This window comes from Dasypus novemcinctus, chromosome 25, assembly GCF_030445035.2.
Source record: "Dasypus novemcinctus isolate mDasNov1 chromosome 25, mDasNov1.1.hap2, whole genome shotgun sequence".
In the NCBI taxonomy this organism is placed as follows: Eukaryota; Metazoa; Chordata; class Mammalia; order Cingulata; family Dasypodidae; genus Dasypus; species Dasypus novemcinctus.
In genome coordinates this window covers 26,841,045-26,863,124 of record NC_080697.1, presented here as the reverse complement: position 1 = coordinate 26,863,124, position 22,080 = coordinate 26,841,045, and the positions used below count along the sequence as shown (strand labels likewise).

General features: G+C 37.4%; 1 protein-coding gene across 2 annotated transcripts in view; it reads left to right on the top strand.

The window, feature by feature from the left end:
- The window catches only part of ADAM28 (ADAM metallopeptidase domain 28), a 66,355-nt gene that overhangs the window by 7,833 nt on the left and 36,442 nt on the right, over positions 1-22,080 (top strand). The window contains exons 3-7 of one of the 2 annotated variants that reach the window (XM_058287852.2): positions 7,099-7,175; positions 8,693-8,771; positions 15,968-16,044; positions 17,640-17,832; positions 21,519-21,590. In XM_058287852.2, coding sequence (XP_058143835.1) covers positions 7,099-7,175; positions 8,693-8,771; positions 15,968-16,044; positions 17,640-17,832; positions 21,519-21,590 — 498 coding nt within the window. The remainder of the gene's footprint in view (positions 1-7,098; positions 7,176-8,692; positions 8,772-15,967; positions 16,045-17,639; positions 17,833-21,518; positions 21,591-22,080) is intronic. The other variant, XM_023589109.3, reaches the window with a different exon arrangement.

Below are 22,080 nucleotides of genomic sequence, written 5' to 3'. Positions count from 1 at the left end.
AAGCTTTTGAACAATTTATTTAGGTAAGAAACTATAGATTAATTACTGGCACATATTGGGTATTCAATATTAAATTTTGAAATAATTGAATAGATATATGTGGTTGATATAATGTGCTTGATATTTATTGCAAATAAATAAATTTTCTAGTTTGTTGCTAGGTTAAATGGTTGTATGAGGCTTATATTTTCCTGATTTGTAGTGAAAGTGTATAGGATCTGAATTCACAGGACTTGTGTTAATGTCTTTGTTTTGTCAATTCTCCTTATGTAAATCTCAGCACATGTGAACTTTCAATTATTTGTCTTACAGTGGAGATAATAGTAATTTTTATATTATATGATTGAGGTAATGTGTGTAAAAAATGAAGCAGAATGTGTAGGTTAATTCCGTGTTCAAGATTATGCCATTACACTCTCCTATCTTAGTCATTATATTCCAGTTCTTACGACTAACTTGTAAAGCTCTTTTTAGCTTCCTAACCCAGTTTAAGGCGTTTTCTTTCTGCTTCTCAACATAAACTCCTTTGTAGTTAGCCTTAGTATTATCAAAACCTTTCTTAACAAGAAGCTTGTTTCGATCTTTGTGTCCTTGCTTATGGATTTCTTGCTACTTAAAATGTTCTCTCTATTTAAAGCCCAGCATGTATTAAATTCTTTGTGAAGCCAGCCCTGAATATTCTTTTGTATACTATTAAATTCTACTTTGATGATGGTTAGTGTTGTAACATTTAGTATTTAAAATTTTTAAATATTAATTTTGTATCTGTAGTGTAGATATGTGAATGTGTGCGTGTGTGTTCACATGAGTGTGTGTGTCTGTAATGATGTTTACAGTCTTCCCATCTGGTTTGAAATCCCCAGTGTAAATTTGTTTTTTTAAGATTTATTTATTTTTCCCCTTCCCCTCTCCCCCGCCCCCACCCGTGTCCTGCTGTTTTTGCTTTCTGTGTCCATTCGTTTTGTGATCTTCTGTATCTATTTCTCTTTTTTGTCTTCTCTTTTAATCTTTCTCCTCTAAGATTCAGTGGAATTTGATCCTGGGGACCTCCAATGTGGAGAGAGGTTCCCTGTAAATTGCACCATCTCAATTCCTGGTCCCTGCTGTGCTTCACCTTGACTCTCCCCTACTTGTGCAGGCACTGGCTCCTGTACAGGAATGCTTTCTCTTCTTTTTCACCAGGAGGTCCCAGGGAACGACCCTGAGTCCTCCCATATGGTAGCCAGAGGCCTTATCACTTGAGCCAAATTCACTTCCCCCAGTGTCAATTTTTTTTTTAAAGTGTTTTCTATGTCTTTGACAAGTGCCTGCCTTATCCATTCATCCCTGCCTCCCAATTCTTGCCCCAGAACATAGAAAGTGTTTGAAAAGACTTTTAAAAATATACATGGTTTTTATTTTTAAAGAGGTTTAGATCTCATAAATGCTGCATCAAAAATATAGGGGATTCCCATATACCCTACCTCTTCACCCTTGCACACTTTCCCATATTAACAACATCTTTCACTAGTGTAGTACATTTGTTACAATTGATGAACACAAACTGAAGCATTGTACCAACCAAGGACTATAGTTTCTATTATAGTTTACACTTTGTACTGCACAATTTTATAGGTTTTGACAAAATGCAAAATGGCCTGTAGCCATCATTGCAATGTCATGCAGGACAATTCTGCCCCCATATTGCATCTATTCTCCCCCTCACTCTCCTCAGAACTTCTGGTGGCCACTGCCTTTATATCAATGATACAAATTCTTCCATTGCTAGAATAATCATAAGTCTACTTTACTCCGTAGTTGCTTTCCCCCTCTAAGTTTGTTCATTTCTCAATCTTGAGGACTTGGTGATGCCCACCACCCTATCTCTGACTGAGAGAGGGCTTAGATTCCATTGGACAGATGGATGGAACTGTATTGCTTGCAGTTGCAGACACTCTCTGCTTCTTGGGATGGGTGTTGGTCATAATCATTCTTTTGTTAGTAGTCCTGGATGAGTCCAATGAACTGGTGAGTGGGTGTTGCAACTCTGCTGAGATTCAGGGCTCAGTTGGCATATGAACAAACCAAAGATTTAAGTTTCTGGGACATATATTTAAGAAGTATAGTTCTAATTATAGGTTCAAATAAAAGGGGCAGAGAAGCCACGTGTAGGGAAATTATAAATGAGTCTACCTCTGTTACATTGGGGAGCATATATTCCAAAGTCAGGCCCACCGATAGGGTGCTGAATTCCTGAGATTTTTCTGCCCTGCCTATAGTGTCTAGATGTCTCTAGAGCCCTCAGGAGCCCCACTGTTTGAGGCATTGTTTACTGTTGCAGTCAATGAGATCCTGCTGAGACATGCATAAGTGTAACCTCTGTTCAAGTGGTCATGGGACATTGCCTTGGTGGATGAGACCCATAAAACAGTCAAAAGAATATTGAATTCCTATCCTGGAAAGTCCTGCTACATTCTCCAATAAAGCAACAAGAATCCCCCAAGTACATGGCAGTGCCTAGCGAAGGAGGACAGACCATTATGCCAGGCCCTTGATATTGATGATTGTAATTCTGAATCTTTTCTAGTGAAATGGAAACTTAGCCTAGTATTATGTATTGCATAAGAGTTACTTCCTGAAATCCTCCTTATTACTCAAATGTGGCCTCTCTTTAAGCCAAATTCAGCATATAAATGTGCTACCTTCCCTACCCACCCTGTGGGATATGACTTCTTGGAATTAACCTCCCTGGCACTGAGGGATTATTACCAAGCACTGACTAGTGGTGAATCTAGGAGAATACCTTGACCAAAAGGGGGAAATAGTAAATACAAATGAGTTTTTATAGCTAAGAGACTTCAAAGTGAGTCAGGAGGTTATTCCAGAGGTAACAAATATTTTTTGATACAAAGAAATCCTTATAAAGTATATTGATTCTAACTTTTAAAAGAAATTAAAAAATCATTAAACCAAATACCCTAGATATTTGAAAAAAGGAACATAGATAGTATGAACACTTTAATGCTTTATTTGGTGAATCTTAATTATTTTTATTTTTGTTGCTTTACCTAAAAAATTTCCAAATTCCCTCCTGCTGCATTTAATTATAAAGAATAGAAGTAAACTTGTTATTGGGCATAAAGAATATAATAGGTTGAGCACTGAGTGCTTCCATTCTGACCCACGAATATACATAACTCTCTCATGTTTACTCTTTAGTATCCAGGTGATATTGATACCTTTGAAGTATCCCAGAACATGTAGGTGGCTGATGCAGAAATATCCCAGAAGAATTAATCTCTTTTTGTCCAGATAGTGGTTCCCAAACTCTGGTTTCTCAGAATCTCGTCTTTCTCTAGTCACTGACTGCTTGTTTCCATTATTTCTCATATCTTGAGGCCTGCCAGATTTAGCAAGTAAAAGTATAGGATGCCAAGTTAAATTTGAATTTTGTTTAAACAGCAAGTCTTTTATAGTATGACTCCAATATTGCATGGGATATACTTATACTAAAATTCATTCACCATTTATCCAAAACTAAAACTTAAGTGGTGTGCTGTATTTTAATGGGGATCCTTATCCATATGGCTTTCATTAAGTTTCTATAAATATCCTGAAGTAAACCCTAACAGTCTATCCATTATTCCAGCTCCTGTCCTACCTACAAATATTCAACTCAATTCTGCTGAATGACTAGTATTTCAACCCAGTACTGTCAAGGTTACTGGGTTCTGCCATATCCCACTTGTCTTACAAGCATAGACTAAAGAAGCAAGTGACAACCATGTCTGCCTTGAAACAGTCAGATTCCTTTCACTGGCATAAATCATTTTTAATTTTTTTTTTTGCTTAAGCACAACGTATGACTAATATGAACAGGTATAAGCCAAGTTCTTGGAGTTATCCTTGTGATTGGTTTCTGTGTTAAGATTATTGGTTTGCCTTACAAAGGTTTAAGTAGGAATTACTTGAAAACTCCAGAATCCAATGCATCTGACTACCCACATTACAAGGGTATTTCTGCATCCCTAGATGCCGCATGGATCTCTCTTTAGATTAATTACTTCTCAAAGTAGTGAAGAGATGGATGACCCTGAACTAATTATTATGTGGGATGGTGCCCTTCAATGGACCAGAGAATCAAGCCATTGGCATTACCTGCAGCTGTGCCATAGGCATAGTCTCATCTTTTCTAACTTTATCACATGTGGCAATTTTGGTTATGGAATGAAATAAACATTTGTAATGATTTTCTGGAGGAGTGCTAAATATCAGGGTAGAAACTTGTATGTTTTAATCATGATTTTATATTATATCCATACATATAATGAGAAATGAAAATGTACTTGTTGAAAAAATAAGTGTGTAAATGAACAAATGCATGAATGAGTGAATGAATGACTATGACTGGAGTAACTTGCCCAGGGCATATTTGCATGGATATATGCAAAAAATAATCAAACTTATTGGTGTTAGAAACTTATATTCAAAAGTTGTTACTATTCTTCTCACAATTCTGCCTCCAGATTGCACACTTCTTCAGAGGTCAAAACCATTTTTGTGGTCGGTTCTATGTATAAGATAGAATATCTGACAGCACATACCTGTTCCATATTGACAACAATTGCAGGCCACTAGATAGTTTTACCAGGCCTCAGATTCACTGTATGTAATGGTACCAGTTGTGCTATTAGAATTAAGAGCATCACTGGGAGTTCTAGGGTTTCCTTTGCTTGTCATTTCCAATGTACATCCATAGACATCATCTTTACAGATTTGTTCTCATCCCAGGACCATCCATGACTATAGCCTTCCCAATTCCCCCACTAAACTTAACCCATAGACGTTTCCCTGGAAGAAATTTTGATCTATATATCCCTGGACCCAAATCCATTTCATTCTGAGGGAGAGCCTTAGTAATGCTCTCCAAATCAAGTTGCATCTTCCCTCTCCTAACCCATAGCTCAAAACTCAGATAGTATGTAAATTGACATACTTCTTATCAGCAGGCATTTATCTCCTTCATGGACTTATATTTTAGAAGTACAGTTATCACATCATCCAGTGGTTGGTTTCCTTAGATTTCTGTAACAAAGTACCACAAACTTGGTGGACCCAAAACAACAGAAATTTATTGTCTCACTTATGGAAGGTAGCATCCCAAATCATGGTGTTGACAGGGCCTCTGAAACCTGTAGAGGAGAATCCTTCTTTACCTCTTCCCAGCTTCTGATGGTTGGGAATGCTTGCCTTTCCTTGGTTTGCAGATTCAGCACTTAAATTTCTTTCTCATTGTCACATGTCATTCTCTGCTATGTATCTGTGTGTCTGCTCCCTGTCTCATATGGGCACCAGTTCTATTGGATTAAGGGCTCACCTTTCTCCAGTATGACTTCATCTTAACTTAAAATTCCATCTGCAATGTCTCTATTTCCAAATAAGATTGTGTTCTGTGGTATTGGGAGTTAGGGTTTCAACATATCCTTTTAAGGGGTACAATTCACCCAAGAATAGTTTATGATCAGCCCTCAATACCCCCTTTCATGGAACCCTTCATTTTCCTTCCTTACTGTTTTCTTTCATCTATAGTCTCTTCCCCAGAGTCTGCTGCTAAAAAAAAAACTCCAACTCAAAAATAAGTGTCTTTGTCTAAAATATAACCTCCAAATAATGTTTATGCAAAGATCCACTAAAAAATCATTGCTGTCAGGAAACTGATAAAATGTGTACTCTGGAGGACTCTTCTGTGTATCCTCCTAATTTCTTCATTCTACTTGACCTTTTTTAAACTTGAACAATAAATGATTATGATATTTCCCCATGTCTTTTATTTTCAACCCTTGGGCCTTTCTCCATCTCTTGTTATCCATGAAAATGAGATGAATTCCAACAGCTTCTCCTAATTTAGACCCCATAGCATTTGATATTTATAGTCTAGAATTGTTGACACTGGATCAGACCCTAATAACTGATTATTTAAAGAAAGTATGGAATTTAATACTTGACTTTGGATATGGCCAAATCTCTGCAGAGCACACAGGACTCATGACTCTGATCCACCATTGTCCCTCAATGAGCTCAGGTACTGTTCTGGCCATGAGAGAGAGGAGAGAAGGAAGAATTGGCCTTCGATGCAACAAAGCAGAGGAAACATGACTCAGTCTATAATAAGTGGCTCTCGATTATATCTGGTCTGCCATTCTTAGATTACTTTAATGGCAGTTTCATAAGCACTTCCCCTGGAAATTTAGATATTAAGTATATCCACTGCTAACAGCCCTAATTTTGTAGATGGACATCAAAATTCAGTAACAAATACATCTTTAAGATAATTTTATGGTATCCTCTATATATCCTCTTGTATGTGTAAATATAAACTTAAAACTAAGGTTCTGCTTTTCCATATGGTTCGCTTGAGGTAATATTTCTTCTTCCTGAACTCCTGAGACCGTGTTTACCTCCTGATGATTCCTCCCACATAAGAGTATATATTCTTATTCTTTTGCCCATATCCCATATTCTAAGCTCCATTTAGCCTTGAGAAGACCTCAAGACCACAATCATCAGTGGGTGGCACAGAAGTATTGTGCCTCACATGGCTACCTCATGTCTCAGCTTAAATGCTACTTCCTCAAGGAAGATGTCCCTGACCTTAAAAGGCTAACCATCCTACCTTCCATATGTACATCTTTTAGCATACAAGAGATATATGGTCTATATTTCCACAAGATTATAAACACTTTGTCAAGGTATCAATTTTTCCTCCTTATTGAATTTCCAGCACTGAGCACAGTATCTTATACATAACCAACACTCAAAAAATATTTGTAGAATTCATGGATGGATGGATAGATGATGGATGGATGGATGGATGGATGGATGGATGGATGGATGGATGGATGGAAAACAAGTTGATGATGTCTGATAATTTGTCTGATAATTTGTTTTGGCAGAGTTGTTTGATGTGTTAAAAGGGACAGAGGCAGACATTTGGCATTATACTGGCTACTGCTAAAGAAGAGCAGACATCATTTGCTAATGATTAAACAAATAAACATAATAGCCAAATGAATATTTGGATGTTTTTAATTACCAGTAAATATTTGTGTATTTTTACAGGAAAAATTTGAAACTGAATTGAAATATGAAATGACTGTTAATGGAAAAATTGCAGTGCTTCGTTTGAAGAAAAACAAGTAAATACCTTTACTTCTTTTATTTTCCTCATCAACAGAAAGTTAGTATGTGGAAAATGTGCTAATCAAGTCTGTTACTACTTATTACTCTTACAAATCTTGACTTAATAAGCTTTTGTTCTGAACTGGCCCTAGGGGATAAGACAGATACTTGTTTCTGCTGAAATAGTAGAAACACATTGGGTAAAACAACAGTTTATTAGTATTCAGATATTTTTAATAGTAAAACTCAATGAATGAATTAGGAGTGGGCATGCATTCTATCAAATTCTATGAAGGAGCAGATAAGGATATTCCAACTTTGCAATAATTTTTTAAAAAATTTCTCCCCTAAGTTATTATATTCTTTTCTTCCAGCACTGAAGGATGAGATATTAAAACCATTTGCAACTAGGAAAAAACAAGACACATATAAGTTAAATAAAACTCTAGATCCAAAGAATAAGTTATCGGTAAAATGAGAATTGGATGCTTCTTATTTTGACAACAGAGTTCTTTCTAGTTAACTTTCCATTAACTCCTCCATTTTTCTCATATATTGCATTGTATTCTTATTCCATCATTCTCCTTGTTCAGTCCATCACAGATTCTTCTGAATTTCATTTCAATTTTCCCAACACAGCTCTCATCCAGATCCTGACCACCCTACACCTACAATATTTCAAAAACTGTTTTTCCTAATTCTGCATATTCATTCTCTTTCAATTGCTAGTTTGTTCTCAGAATCTAGGAAGATTCCCCCCACCCTCCAAATAGACAATTACCTTTTGTAAAATATAACCACTGACTGGAGTTTAGAAACAGCATGGTAAAATGGAAATGGTAGAGGTTTTGCCTTCAGGAAGAGATGGACATGATTCTTTGCCACTTGAATTATAGAATTTATTTGAGAAGTAGGGAGACTGATACATACCTCAAAGAATTGTTGAAAGAATGAAATTAAGCAATACATGTAACATGTAGAACAGTCTGATCTAAAGATGTCACTCAGTACACTTTAGCTACTTCCTTCTCTCCTCACCTCCACCTCGTTTAAAATGTATTCAGATTCCTCTTCTGGTGAGCAAATGATGAATTTTAAGAATCTCAGTAAAAGATCCTAACTAGCATATTCAAATCAATTTCCAATGCTTTCTTCTGCCACAGTTCTCAACCATTTTCCTCGGTAACAGAAAACAACAAGGGTGCAAAATGCAGTTAGCCTAAAATGGTGAGGAACTTTGCCAATTTCATCCCTTTTAATTGCCTTTGTTCCTCTCCTTTCCATTTCTTCCTAAAGTCTCTTCTGAAGCAAGTATATATAGTCCTACAATTACATTGTTCCACACTACTCAGGAATGCCCCTGCCTCTTTCTGTCTTCCTATTCTAAGCAACCCTTTCATTCAGGGACTTGTCCTGAGCAATAAGGAAGAAGAGTTCTGGATTTAAAACTTTTATGCACATCCAGGGAAAGCTTTTACTTTAGTCACTGGACTTCTAACTAACATGAGTAACCATGACATTTCTTGTTCTCCAGGGATCTGCTTGCACCAGGCTACACGGAAACACATTATAATTCATTTGGAAAGGAGGTCACCACGAGCCCGCAGATCATGGTATAACAGAGTCTCCTAGGTTTCCTGTTCATTGGGGTGTGATCTAAAGACCCAAAGGCAATGTCATTACCAGGCAAATGGTAGAAGTAAACCATCATTTACAGCATTGGTCATTTGCTTAGCAGTAGTTCTTATTTGACCCTCCAATGTTTTTACTGCTTGATAAGAACAAAGGCATTCCTGACAAACATAGTAATTCTTTCCATACTTGAAGTGCTCTTGCAGGAAGGCTGAGGGAGTTTGTACATTTTATGTTTTTAATTTTTAATTTTTAAAGAAGCTTTAGATCACATAAATGTTACATAAAAAATATAGGGGATTCCCATATGCCCCACTCACTCTCAGCTCCACACTTCCCCACAGTAACAACATCCTTCATTAATGTGGTACATTTGTTACAATTGATGAACATATATTGAAGCACTGCTACTAAGAGTGGACTATAGCTTACATTATAGTTTACACTCTATCCAACAAAATTTTGTAGCTTATAACAAAATATATAATGGCCTGTATCTGTCATTGCAATGTCATGAAGGATAATTCCAATGTCCCCAAAATGCCCCAATGTTCACTATTCTTCCTTCTCCCACCCCGCAGAACCTCTGGTGGTCACTGCCTTTATATGAATATGAAAGTTCTTCCATTGCTAAAATAATAAGTATATATTAGAATAATAATAAGTCTACCTTAGCCCATTGTTCATTCTCCAATTTTGAGGATTTTGAGATGGTGATGTCCACTGTGTTTCTAATTGAGAGGGGGCCTAGATCCCATGGGGTAGATAGATGGAACTATCTTGCTTGCAGTTGCAGACTGTTTCTTTGGATGGGAATGGCCATCATCATCACCTTGTTAGTTGTCCTACATGAGTCCAGTGAACTGGAGAATAGGTGTTGCAACTCTGCTGAGATTCAGGGCTCAAGTGATACATGAATGAACCAAAGATTTAAGTTTCTGGGACATGTATTTAACAAGTATAGTGCTAATTATATGTTCAAATAAAAGGGGCAGAAAAGCCATGTGTAGGGAAACTATAAATGAGTCTACCTTTGATATAGTGGGAAGCATAAATTTCAGAGTAAGACCCAATGACAAGGTGCCAAATTCCTGAGCATGTCTGCCTTGCTTATAGTGTCTGGATGTCTCTAGAGCCCTCAGGAGCCCCACTGTTTGAGGCACTGTTTACTGTGGCAGTCAATGAGGTCCTGCTGAGATGTGCATAAGTGTAACCTCTGGAATGATCTCCTGACTCACTGTTTAAAAAAAATTAACTTATTGAAGTATATCACTCATACATAAACAATAATTATATAGAAATAGTTGTGAACTTATAAAACAAACATATATAAAAATAACATCATACAGACTCTTGTAACTCATCCTGTCACCAATAACTTGCATTGTTGTTAAGCCTTTTTAACTACTGATTAAAGAGCATTGTCAAAATATTACTACTAACCTAAATATTTTCCCCCAACCCACTCTATTATTATTATCTTTGTATCATTTATGCATGAACATACATAAGCAATTAAGTGTATAGTAAAAGTTGTGAACTTACAAAGCAAAAAGCATAACATCATATTGGGCTCCCATACATCAGCCCTCCACCAACACCTTGCATTGTTGTGAGACATTTGTTAAAAATTATGAAAGAATATTGTGAAATTCTTACTACAAATTATAGTCCTTATCTTACCTTTGGTGTGTTTTCCCCCAAACTCATCCTATTATTATTTTTAAAATATATATTTTTATGACAGAAGTTGTAAACTTATAAAACAATCATGTATATGTGCAGAATTCCCAAACAGCACCCCTCTGTCAATACACCACGCTGTGGTGGAATATTTGTTACAGATAAGATAATATCATCTGATTGTTACCATGTCCATAGTGTACATTTGGCTCACATTTTCCATACAGACTCATTATCAAGACAGTACAACTTTCACATAGATGCAAGAGTATTATGTTATTATTAACCACAGTCCATAGGTCACTCCAGTTGTATTTTTTCCCAGGCTTTTCCACATTCCCAACACCCTGCAGTAGTGATGTACATTTGCTCTAGCTTGGAAAGGACACTCTAACATCTGTACCATCAACCACAATTCTCATCCACATCTTGGTTTACTGTGCTATTCAGTTCCTAGATTATTCTCTAGCATTCTGTCAATTGGCATTTACATGCCTAGACTACCATTTTCACCCACATCTCCATTTATAAAATAGCTGTTAATCACTATTTGCTACCATCCACTCTATATATTTCCACACTTTTACAGTAAAGCAAATTAAAACTTTTATATACATTAAACATCATTAGTCCATCTCAATCCTCCTCTTATCTCCTTTCAGAATCCACCACCTACCACCAGATCTTGAAGATACTTTCCTACAATTTCTTCTAGAAGGTTTATGTTGCTTTTATTTTTAGGTTTTTGGTCCATTTTGAGTTAATTTTTGGATAAGGTGTGAGATAGGGGTCCTCTTTCCTTCTTTCGGTTGTGGGTATCCAGTTCTTTCAGCACCATTTGTTGAATGGACCATTCTGCCCAAGCTGTGTGGGTTTGGCAGGCTAGGCAAAAATTACTTGACCATACATGTGAGTGTCTGTTTCTGAACCATAAATTTGGTTCCATTTGTCTATGTGTCTGTCTTTATGCCAGTACCATGCTGTTTTCACCACTATAGCTAGATAATATTATTCAAAGTCTGGAGAGGGGAGTTTGCTTTTCATTTTTAAGAAGTTTCTGGCTATTCAGGATCCCCTTACCCTTCCAAATAAATTTGGTAATTGTGTTTTCAATCTTTTTTTAAAAGCTGGTGGAATTTTTATCGGGATTGCATTGAATCTGTATATCAATTTGAGTCGAATTGACATCTTAATGATATTTAGTCTTCCAATCCATGAGAATGGAATGTTTTTCTAGTTATTCAGGTCTTTTTTGGTTTCTTTTAACATTGAGTTGCAGTTTTCTGAACACAAGTGCTTTACATCATTGGTTAAGCTTATTCCTATTTGAGTTTTATCAGTCATAATTTATTTTCACCACTCTTTTGACACTTTCAGTTACTTTTATTGATATAAACTTCATTTCTAGACTCTCTTCCTCTAGAGACTTCTCTCTCCTGTCTTTTCTTTTCAGGCTCTAGTACACCCTTTAATATTTCCTGAAAATCTGGTCTCTTGCTTAGAAATTCTCTCAGTTTCAGTTTATCTGTGAAGATTCTAACCTCACCTTCATTTTTGAAAGACAGTCTTGCTGGATATAAGATTCTTGGTTGGAAGTATTTCTCTTGTAGTATCTTAAATATATCAGACCACTGTCTTCTTACCTCCATGGTTTCTGATGAGAAATCAGCACTTAATCTTATTAGGTATCCCTTATATGTTATGCATTGCTTTTCTCTTGCTGTTCTCAGAATTCTCTCATTATCTCTGGCATTTGACATTCTGATGAGTATGTGTCTCAGAGTTGGTCTATTTGGGTTTTTTTGGATGGGAGTACGTTACACTTCTTGGACAGGGATATCTATGTCCTTCAATAGGGTTGGGAAATTTTCTACCATTATTTCTTCAAATATTCCTTCTGCCCCTTTTCCCTTCTCTTCTCCTTCTGGGATACCCATGACCCATATGTTTGCATGCCTTTTGCTGTCATTTAGTTCCCTAAGACCTTGTTCAATTTTTTTTATTCTTTTCTTCATCTGTTCTTATGTATGTTCACTTTCAGAGGCCATTTCTTCAAGCTCACAAATCCCTTCTTCTGCCTCCTAAAATCTGCTCTTATATGATTCCTATATTTTTAAAATTTCACTTATTGTACCTTTCATTCCCATAAGATCTGCTATTTTTCTATGTATGCTTTCAAATTCTTCTTTGTGCTCATCCAGTGTCTCCTTAATAACCTTAATCTCTTTAGCTATCTCATTGAATTTATTAAGGTGATTTGTTTGAACATCTATGATTAGTTGTCTCGACTCTTTTATGTCATCTGGAGGCTTATCTTGTTCCTTTAACTGGGCCACAGCTTCCTGTTTCTTGGTGTTCATTGTAATTTTTTGTTGGTGACTTGGTATCTTGCTTACTAGAGTATTTATTCTGGGTGCAGTTTTTCTCTTTAGTTTAGGGCTTCCTGCCTTTTCTCCCTTGTTGCTTGTGCAGTAGGAGCCAAGGATGTAGTTGGTGCTATAAAGTGCAGAGGCTCAAGCTGCCCTCATTGCCCCAGAGACCCATAAAGCTTCTCCCAACTTTCTCCTTTGCCAGTGGTAGGGACAGAATCACAGCTATGTGGAATAATGCAAGGTGTGCAGTACTAGACTGTAGGTGCCTAGAGAGTGATGAAGCTTCATGCCCCTTTGTCCCCTGCATGGGACAGAGATGGAGCTGCAGGTGTGGGCAGCAATCTGTGCAGTGTGGGTCCAAGATGACCACAGTTGCCCCAGTAGATTTCCAATTTTCAGTCTGTGCCAGCCAAAGGTACCTGCAGTTACCTGAATAGGCTAGTGCAGGGCCCTCCAGCCCCCTCCTACCAGAGGTGGGGCTGATGCCTCGTCTAGGGCTGCAGGCTGATCTGGGTGAAAGAAGCCGATTCCCACTGTCACTGTGATTTTTGGTCAGCTGGGCTTCCCCTCAGGTTGGGGAAGGAGTCAAAATGGTGGCTACTGACCCCTTTCTAACTTGGACAGATTCACACCCCAGCTGTTCCCAGGGTTATACTCTAGCCAGCTGAGTCCACCAATCAGTAACTGAAATCAGCAGCAAATCAAGTCCTTCTCCCCTGTTTTTGGGAAATGGAGCTTCCAATTCCAATCACAGAGTAGCTCCTGGGGCAGCTTGCACCGCCAGAGTAGGTTAATCACTGACCTCTGCAACTTGGCCAGTAATTTCCCGGAGAGGTTGGCGTAAGCCCCTGCATCTTCCTCCCTGCTGGATGTGGGGCTGGGGCCTAGGTTAGAGCTACAATCTGATCTAGATGGAAAGAAGCTGGTCCCTGCCAGCACTATGATTTTTAGTCCACCTCACTTTCCTACATGCCAGGCATAGAGTTAAGATGGTGGCTACCAGCCTTTTTTGGCCTTGACAGTCTCAAACTTTAGCTGTTCTCAGGATTATACTTTAGCCAGCTGAATTTACTAATCAGTAGCTCAAGTTGGTGCCCATCCATCTCTTCCTCCCCCATTTTTGAGAAGTGGAGCTTTCAACTCCAGTTGCAGAACAGCTCCTGAGGTGGCTTGTGCCTCCAGTGGAGGATGGACACTGGCCTCCATGTTGTGGAGCGCTCTACTTATGAGTCTTCTCTGCAGATGGGCAGTATCCTCCCTCCATTCCTTCAAGAATGTTGCAGGATGCTCTTCTGGCCTCCTGAAGCCTCAAACAGGTGCTTCAGCTAGCTCCTGATAGCTCTGGGTGTTTACTGACTGCTTTGTAAGCAGGAGCTGACTCTAGGAGCTCCTTACTCCACCACTATCTTGATGGTTGTCCTCCTGAATCACTTTTGAAATCTTTTAGGCACAGAAACTCATTAGTATTTAGTATTCCCCCTTTTGGTCAAGGTCTTTTTCCAAATGCATTGTTAGTTGGCACTTGTTAATAATCCCTCAGTGCTAGGGAGGTTCATCCCTGGGAGTTATGTCCCACATGGGGGGTGGGGAGGTAGTACATTTATACGCTGAGTTTGACTTAGAGAGAGGTCACATTTGAACAACAAGGAGGTTTTCAGGAGGTAACTCTTAGGCAATATATAATACTGGGTTAAGTTTCAATTTCACAAGAATAAGTTCATAAGTACAAACATCAATATCAAGGTCCTGCCATAATGGTCTGTTTTCCTTCACTAGGCACTACCCTTGGACTCATGTGATTCTTGCCACTCTGTTAGACAATGTAGCAAGACTCCCCAGAATAGGAATTTAATATTCTTTTGATTATTTTGTGGGTCTCCACCCACTGAAACAATGCCCCATGAACACCCAAACATATTCATATGCCTTAGAGGTATGTCCCAGATGCACCCCTCCCCATACATCTCCTCATTACCAATGCTTCATGCTAGTGATCCTCCTCTCCCACAGTTGAGACCCCTCTGTGATCCAAAACCTCTCCAAAAATGAAGCCAACAAAATAGCTAAATGAAATTAATAAGAAAATGAAATAATAATAGCTTTTAAAATGACAAATGAAATACAGAAATTTTTAAAATATTAAAATAATACAAAAATTTTTTGGACATTATGTCTTTCCTCACTGTAAGATCTGTTCTCTCATATGTGCAGTGGTAATTTCTTCCGTATATTCCCCCAGTGTCTTATAGTTAGAGGAGTAAAGAGTTAAACACATGTACTGTTCTTAGTCAATGCCAATCACCTCACTGGATTATGTCATTTCTTAAATTGAGGACAATTCCCTCAATGTTAGAATTGTAGAATTCCATTTTTTCCTTAAATAATTTCCAACCCAACCCTTTTTACAGAGCTCCTCTTTGCTCAGATGAGAACATGACAGTGTGCAGTACTATGAGGGATAGTTTATCACTGTCTTCTTTCCTGAGCTCCAGTTTCTACAAAGAAGCCCTTCAAGAATTATCTTCTTTATTAGTGATATTAAGGTTGACAAGGAGTGACTCCTCTTCTCAAAGTAGAAAGGGGTCCTTTCTTGAACACTGGCAAGAAAAAGTGTTAGGATGGACATTTTGCTCCAAATGGAAGCTGGTAATATTGAGCTTATCCAGTGACTTTGGTGGAAATTTTTGAAGAAATCAAAAAGTAAAAGCAAAACATGAATAATACAAACACTGGAAGGTGCTTATAGATATTTGTTAGAAATATTTAATTAGCAGTCTTGCAAGGGGAACAATGAATGTCTGATGTTTTGGGGTCATAGGGTTTAAATGTATATATGTAAGTTTGTTTCTTCCAAACAATATTCAGCCCTATTATCTTTGTTCAGCAACACCAACATTTAATCAATACCCTCCAATTGTTTGGGGATCATTGGTAAAATTTAAAGATTTTACTATAAAAAGACTTTTTTTTTTCCTTTTACATCTCTAAGTTGACTGTTGTTCAGGAGAAAATGATTTAAGAACATTATAGCTCCTGTTTCAAAATTTTAAAATCAGATTTAGAAATGGGTCTAAAAGACATCCACAGCTTCCTTTACAAAACTCTCTTTTCCTTTCCTTTAGGATGACTGTTATTACCAAGGACACATCATTAATGAAAAAGTTTCTGATGCTAGCATGAGCACATGTAGTGGTCTACGGTAAGTCTACGTGGGTGTTTTGTGTCTACCTGCAATTGTGGTATGCTTTTTTATAAACCTGAAGAATCTCAAATGTAATTAATTTTACTATGGTTGAGTATGAATCCTAAGGGCTCAAATTTTTGAAATTTTAAGGAAATACCCCTTCTTTTGATAGTGGTTTGTAAATTGTAACTGAATTGCTGGCAGAGTTGTTTTTGTTTGTTTTTAAATTACAGGTTTTTGACTCCCAATCTTGGAGTCAGAATCTTTAGGGAATTTGGATTCTATTCTACTTTCTCTCCTTATTCTAAACTCTCTCTGTGGCTTGTCTTACCCATCCCTATGACTTCCATTTCTTTCTGTATGTTGTTGAGTCCCCATGAGTCTGTCTATAGCAAGACAGACTTCTAATGCCCAGACTTGATTATCTAATCTCCTTTAATACATTAAAGAAATCTTAATCTCAGTATGTCCCAAAGGGAACTAATGGTTTTTCTCCCAAATTCAGTATTTTCCCAGTGTTCCTAGCTCAATGAATAGTATTATTAGTCAACTGCTTGCCCAATCCAGTAACCTAAGCTCCTTTTGGACTTCTTAACTCTCAACTCCCCATTTTTAATTTATTATTAGGCCCTATTGACGGTTTATTCTAAATATTTTCTGAGATTGTTCACAGCATTCTTTCTCTACTACCATATCCTATTCCTAACTACCATTATCTTTTATGCAGACCATTGCAATATATCACCTAAGTCACTTTTCTACATCCACTCTGGCTCTCTTCTAATTATATGTATACTTCATCCACTCTCCTTATTATCTGTTCTTGGAGATCTCTAATTTTTCTTAGTAGTAATTACCTGTTTGTAATTTTATGTTTCTGAACTTATTTGGTACCCATCTAACTTCTTCATTTGAATATAAACATAATGAGGCAACAGACTACATCTCTTTCTTTACCATCTGCCCTTAGTCCAATGCCTAATGAATGAAGGGTACTTCATAAATATTGGTTGAGAGAATCTTAGCTCAGGGGCTCAGCAGAGAAAATTGAGTAGAAATTTGATAATAGTCATTGATCACATGCTTTATATGCTATCTCCTTCAGTACTTACAACCATCCTATTAGGTAGGTATTATTCCTATTTTATAAATGGAGAAACTGGGGCTATATGAGTTTAAGTAAATTTCCCATGGTGTCACAACTAGTAAGTGAGATCCAGGATTTGAACCACAGCTAATGAAAGACCCAAGACAAGGCTCCAAATTCTCTATTATTTCTAGTACATCTTTAGAGCAGATATAACATGGAAATTGGAAGAAAATCAGGTGGCAATCAGGGTATTTCCATTCTAGTGGTGATGCTGACATGGGTTAGCTGTATAATATTGCAGTAATCACTTCTCCCCAACGTCCCATTTCTTTATAGAATACTTTTAGATATCTCTAAAGGTATCTTTTGCTAGAAGGTTTCACTGTATTCTATTGTCATGAGATTGAACTGCTTTGTTACTGAGTAAGAATTCCATAAGGTCCCTTTTTGGAGTCTATAAATCTATTAACCCAAATACAGGAGTGTTTTGTTAAAAAGTCTGAATTCTCACATTTTTCAGGGGCTACTTCAGTCAAGGAGATCAAAGGTACTACATTGAGCCATTAAGCCCCACAAATCGGGATGGACAAGAGCATGCACTCTTTAAGCATGACCCTGAGGAAAAGAATGCTACCAGCACCTGTGGGCTAGATGATGTGTTATGGGCACATGGAACTTGGCAGAATGTGGCCCCACCTGCCAACACTCTGATCGTATGTATAACTTTAATTTTTCTTTGTAGTGTTTTTCTGAATCCTATCCTGGTTGCCTTGCATTCCAGCCTTAGCAATTGTAATTGACTGAAAGTTTAGTCACCGTTGAAAACAGTAGGTTATTAGAGACACTAATATAAAACCTTGTTATACATTGATGATTCACTTAACAAGTTCTTGTGGATCAACTATTATTATCAAGATGCAAGGGTTAAGAGAAATTTTAAGGTATGATAATCTGCCCTGTAGTAACAGGCAACTTTGACAATACCCTCTGTAAGCAAGAAGAAATCACAAAGCTGATTATTGTTTTATTATTTCAAGATAAAATATCCTGCTGTCTTCATGAACTCATTCAACACATCTCTCTTAAAGTACTACCATAGGTCGTAGGGCTATAACAATGAGCAAAATGGACATAATATCTGCCCATATGATCTTAGACTAGTCTTACATGTATGGAATTCTGCTTCTTGTCACAGAAGAAAATGAATATGATTTTTAAAAATTAAGTCTATTTCAAAATATTTTAGGGAAGCAGACTTGGCCCAATGGATAGTGCGTCTGCCTACCACATGGGAGGTCCGCGGTTCAAACCCTGGTGCTCCTTGACCTGTGTGCAGCTGGCCCATGTGCAGTGCTGATGCATGCACGGAGCACTCTGCCACGCAGGGGTGTCCCCCGCGTAGGGCAGCCCCACTCGCAAGGAGTGCGCCTCGTAAGGAAAACCGCCCAGCACGAAAGAAAGTGCAACCTGCCCATGAATGGCACTGCACACACTGAGAGCTGACACAACAAGATGATGCAACAAAAAGAAACACAGATTCCCATTGCCACTGATAAGGATAGAAGTGGTCACAGAAGAACACACAGTGAATGGACACAGAGAGCAGACAACTGGGGGGGGGGAGGGGAAAGGGAGAGAAATTTTAAAAAAATACTTTTGTCATTATTCATTTCATATCCTTCAGGATCCACTTCAAATTCAATCTACTCTAAAATTTCTCAGAATCTATAAGCACTGGACAGAATTGTTCTTTCTGGTGGTTTCAATTTACTGTGGATTTAAATTCTACCAGTGTAATTGAGAACCCAGAACCACTTCTAGCTATTGTCTTTATATGCTCCCACGAATGCTGACCTCTTAGTTTATCTGGTTACAGGCCTTGGTTTCCTCTGTCTCAATTCCTCTGAGACCATGTGGAAGCAGTTTTGCTTTTCATGACTTCATATAGTTTTGACTTTCCTTATACTTTACTAGTGACACTCCTTCTCAGTTCTTTTGTTGGTATCCTCCTCAAGCTGACCACTGAATATTAGAGGACCTCACAAAGCTCAGGCCTGGATTCCTTTCATTACTTTACCTACACATTCTTCCTAGGTAAGCAACTTATCCTTGGACTTATTTAAATAGGAACCGAATATCAATTAATGTATGTCTCCATTCTTGGCCTTTCCCCTAAAGGATAAACTCTTACAATTAACTATTTACTTGATGTATCCATTTGAATGTTTAAAATCACAAACTTCTGTTCACGATAGAACTACTGATTTCCAAAGCCCAGTCCAAGTCTGCTGCTCTCTCGCTCTCCCCCATCTCAGTTAATGTTACTACCATTCACCATTTGATCAAGCCCAAATGGAGAAATTCTCCTTGGTCCTGCTTTCCTTTATCTTACCTCCTACGATGTCTGCCAGTATGTGTCTCCACACATATTCCACATCTTTCACTTGGCTCCCTCTGCATGACTACCAGAAGACGCCATCCATCTCACAAGAACCATGAAACAACTTCTACCTGTCCTTCTCACTCTAATTCCTTCCTCAGTAGAACTCACGCTCCACGTGATAGATGGAGCGATTTTTTAAATTTTAAATTTTTTAGTTGTAAATCACTTCACGTTACTTTTCTGCTTAAAGCCCTCTACTGGTTTCTCATGCATTTAATACAAAATTCAAACACCTGGTCATGGATTACAGATTCCTATATGAATGACCCTCTCTACTCACATCTTACCTCATCTCATTTACCACAGCCACTCCTGACTGCCTTTGTTATGTTCTGACAGACACTAACTTTTTGCCAATGCTTCAAACATACCAGTATCAGTTTACTTTAGAGTCTTTTTGCTATTTTTTCCCCTCTGCCTAGAATTATCTTTCTATTTGTCTTCCCATTTTTGGCTTCTCATTTTCATTAATATATCTGCTTGGTGCAAGTCTTTAGAGAAGCATTCCTTAACCATTTATTCTGAAATAACTACCCAGTCACACAGTATCACATCACACCATTGAACCCTCTGATAGATCTATAATGGTTTGTCTATTGTGAGCACCTTAAGCACATCATCAGTTTCACTGCTGTATCCCCAGTGTCCAGGGCAGTGCCTGGGCATAGTGAGTGGTAATATAACTGTTGCTCCCAGGGAGGGTGGGGTGTGGGGGTAAGTACAAATCTCCCTGGGTGAGACCTGAAATTCTGCCTTTTGTAATTTGTTCTTTTTTAATGGAAGCTTTTTTTCACTTGTCGAAAAGCAAGAATTGCCAAAAATGCAACATGTACACTTGTATATCATATATACCAAAAATATACACTTTGGTCGTTTGTTATTTAATACAGATAATGTATCTGCTACTGTCGATGGGACAATCCACTATGAAAACTTTTTTTTAGAGAGCAAAAAAGACAAAAGAAGAATACTTGGGAATATGGGCTGCCTGATTCAGGGTTGCCTGAAACCAAAGGAGTAGATTAGGGCCCATAGTGGCTCTAAGCATTGCACTATTGTAGAAAGCATGCCACCAAAATAGGAGGAAAAGGCTACTCAAAAAGACAGGAGGATCATATATAACCCACCCCTACCCCCCAAATCCTCCCACATCAACAACCTCTTTCATCACTGTGGCACATTCATTGCATTTGGTGAATACATTTTGGAGCACTGCTGCACGGCATGGATTATAGTTTACATTGTAGTTTACACTCTCCCCCAGTCCATTCAGTGGGTTATGGCAGGATATATAATGCCCAGCATCTGTCCCTGCAATATAATTTAGGACAACACCAAGTCCCTAAAATACCCCCTTAGCACATCTCTTCTTCCCTCTCCCTGCCCACACCAACTACCGTGGCCACTGTCTCCACATCAATGTAACATTTTTTGTGATCTATGTATCTTTTAAAAAAAGACAATAAAAAAAATAACAAATCAGAAGGAAAAGTTACATATTTGCTTATATATTTTTGGTGAATGATAACAAAATAAAATATTTCAAAAGAGGTGAAATAAAAATAAAGCAATCTCTAGAGAAAGAGAGAGAATAAAAAGAGGAGAATGCTGAAGTCAAAGTTTCTCTGTTTTTGGCAGGATGACCAGGCAAATACATGTTAAAAAAATCAGATGATTTTTATTTTAGTTCCAACTTGCCTCCCAATTATTTGTGTAGTCATTTAAACTCTGGTGAAATAAAGTGGTCAGGCAAATATTACTGATGTCTCTTCTAACTCTGACATTCTGAGTCTAGTCTATAAATAATCCTGGCTGTTGAACTGGAGTTAAAATGGTAAATTGTATTCCTTTACTCTCAGGTATCAATTAAACTCTTATAAAATAACATATTTCAGGCAAAATAATGACTCCTGCAATAAAGATATTGTCTTAGTAATTGTCTCCCTTATGTTTCAGAAATTGAAAGACCAGAAAGATTGGGAACATAAGAAATACATAGAATATTATTTGGTCTTGGATAATGGTGAGGTAATTATGTTGGATAAATGTATATAAATATTCCTCTACATAAATTTATTTGTATATATGGTATTAAATGATTTGAATCGGTTAAAAAAATCATGAATAGGAGTTACAGTTACAAAGTGTTTTGAACCTATGTAATTTGACATTTGTAATTAAGCTGATATGATTTTTCCTTTTCAAAAATGTGGACATGATATGATTTGTATAAATTAAATTTTAGTACTATAATGTGCTGTCCTTATTGTTTTAAGAACTCTCATATAGCTTCCAATTAAAAGTCCTCTCTTGCTTTACCTTTTGCCAAGTAGTTAATTCATTTGTAAATTAGATATTATGCCATCAAGGGAGTTATAAATATAAAAATATTGTTGAATGGAATTTTCTGAAAAAGGGAAATCTTTGGTAATTTCACTATTCTATAAGAATGCATTTTTATATTTTGGATTTTCTAAAAATGAGATCCACATGTGTGCTCTCAAAAAGAAAAATCTCA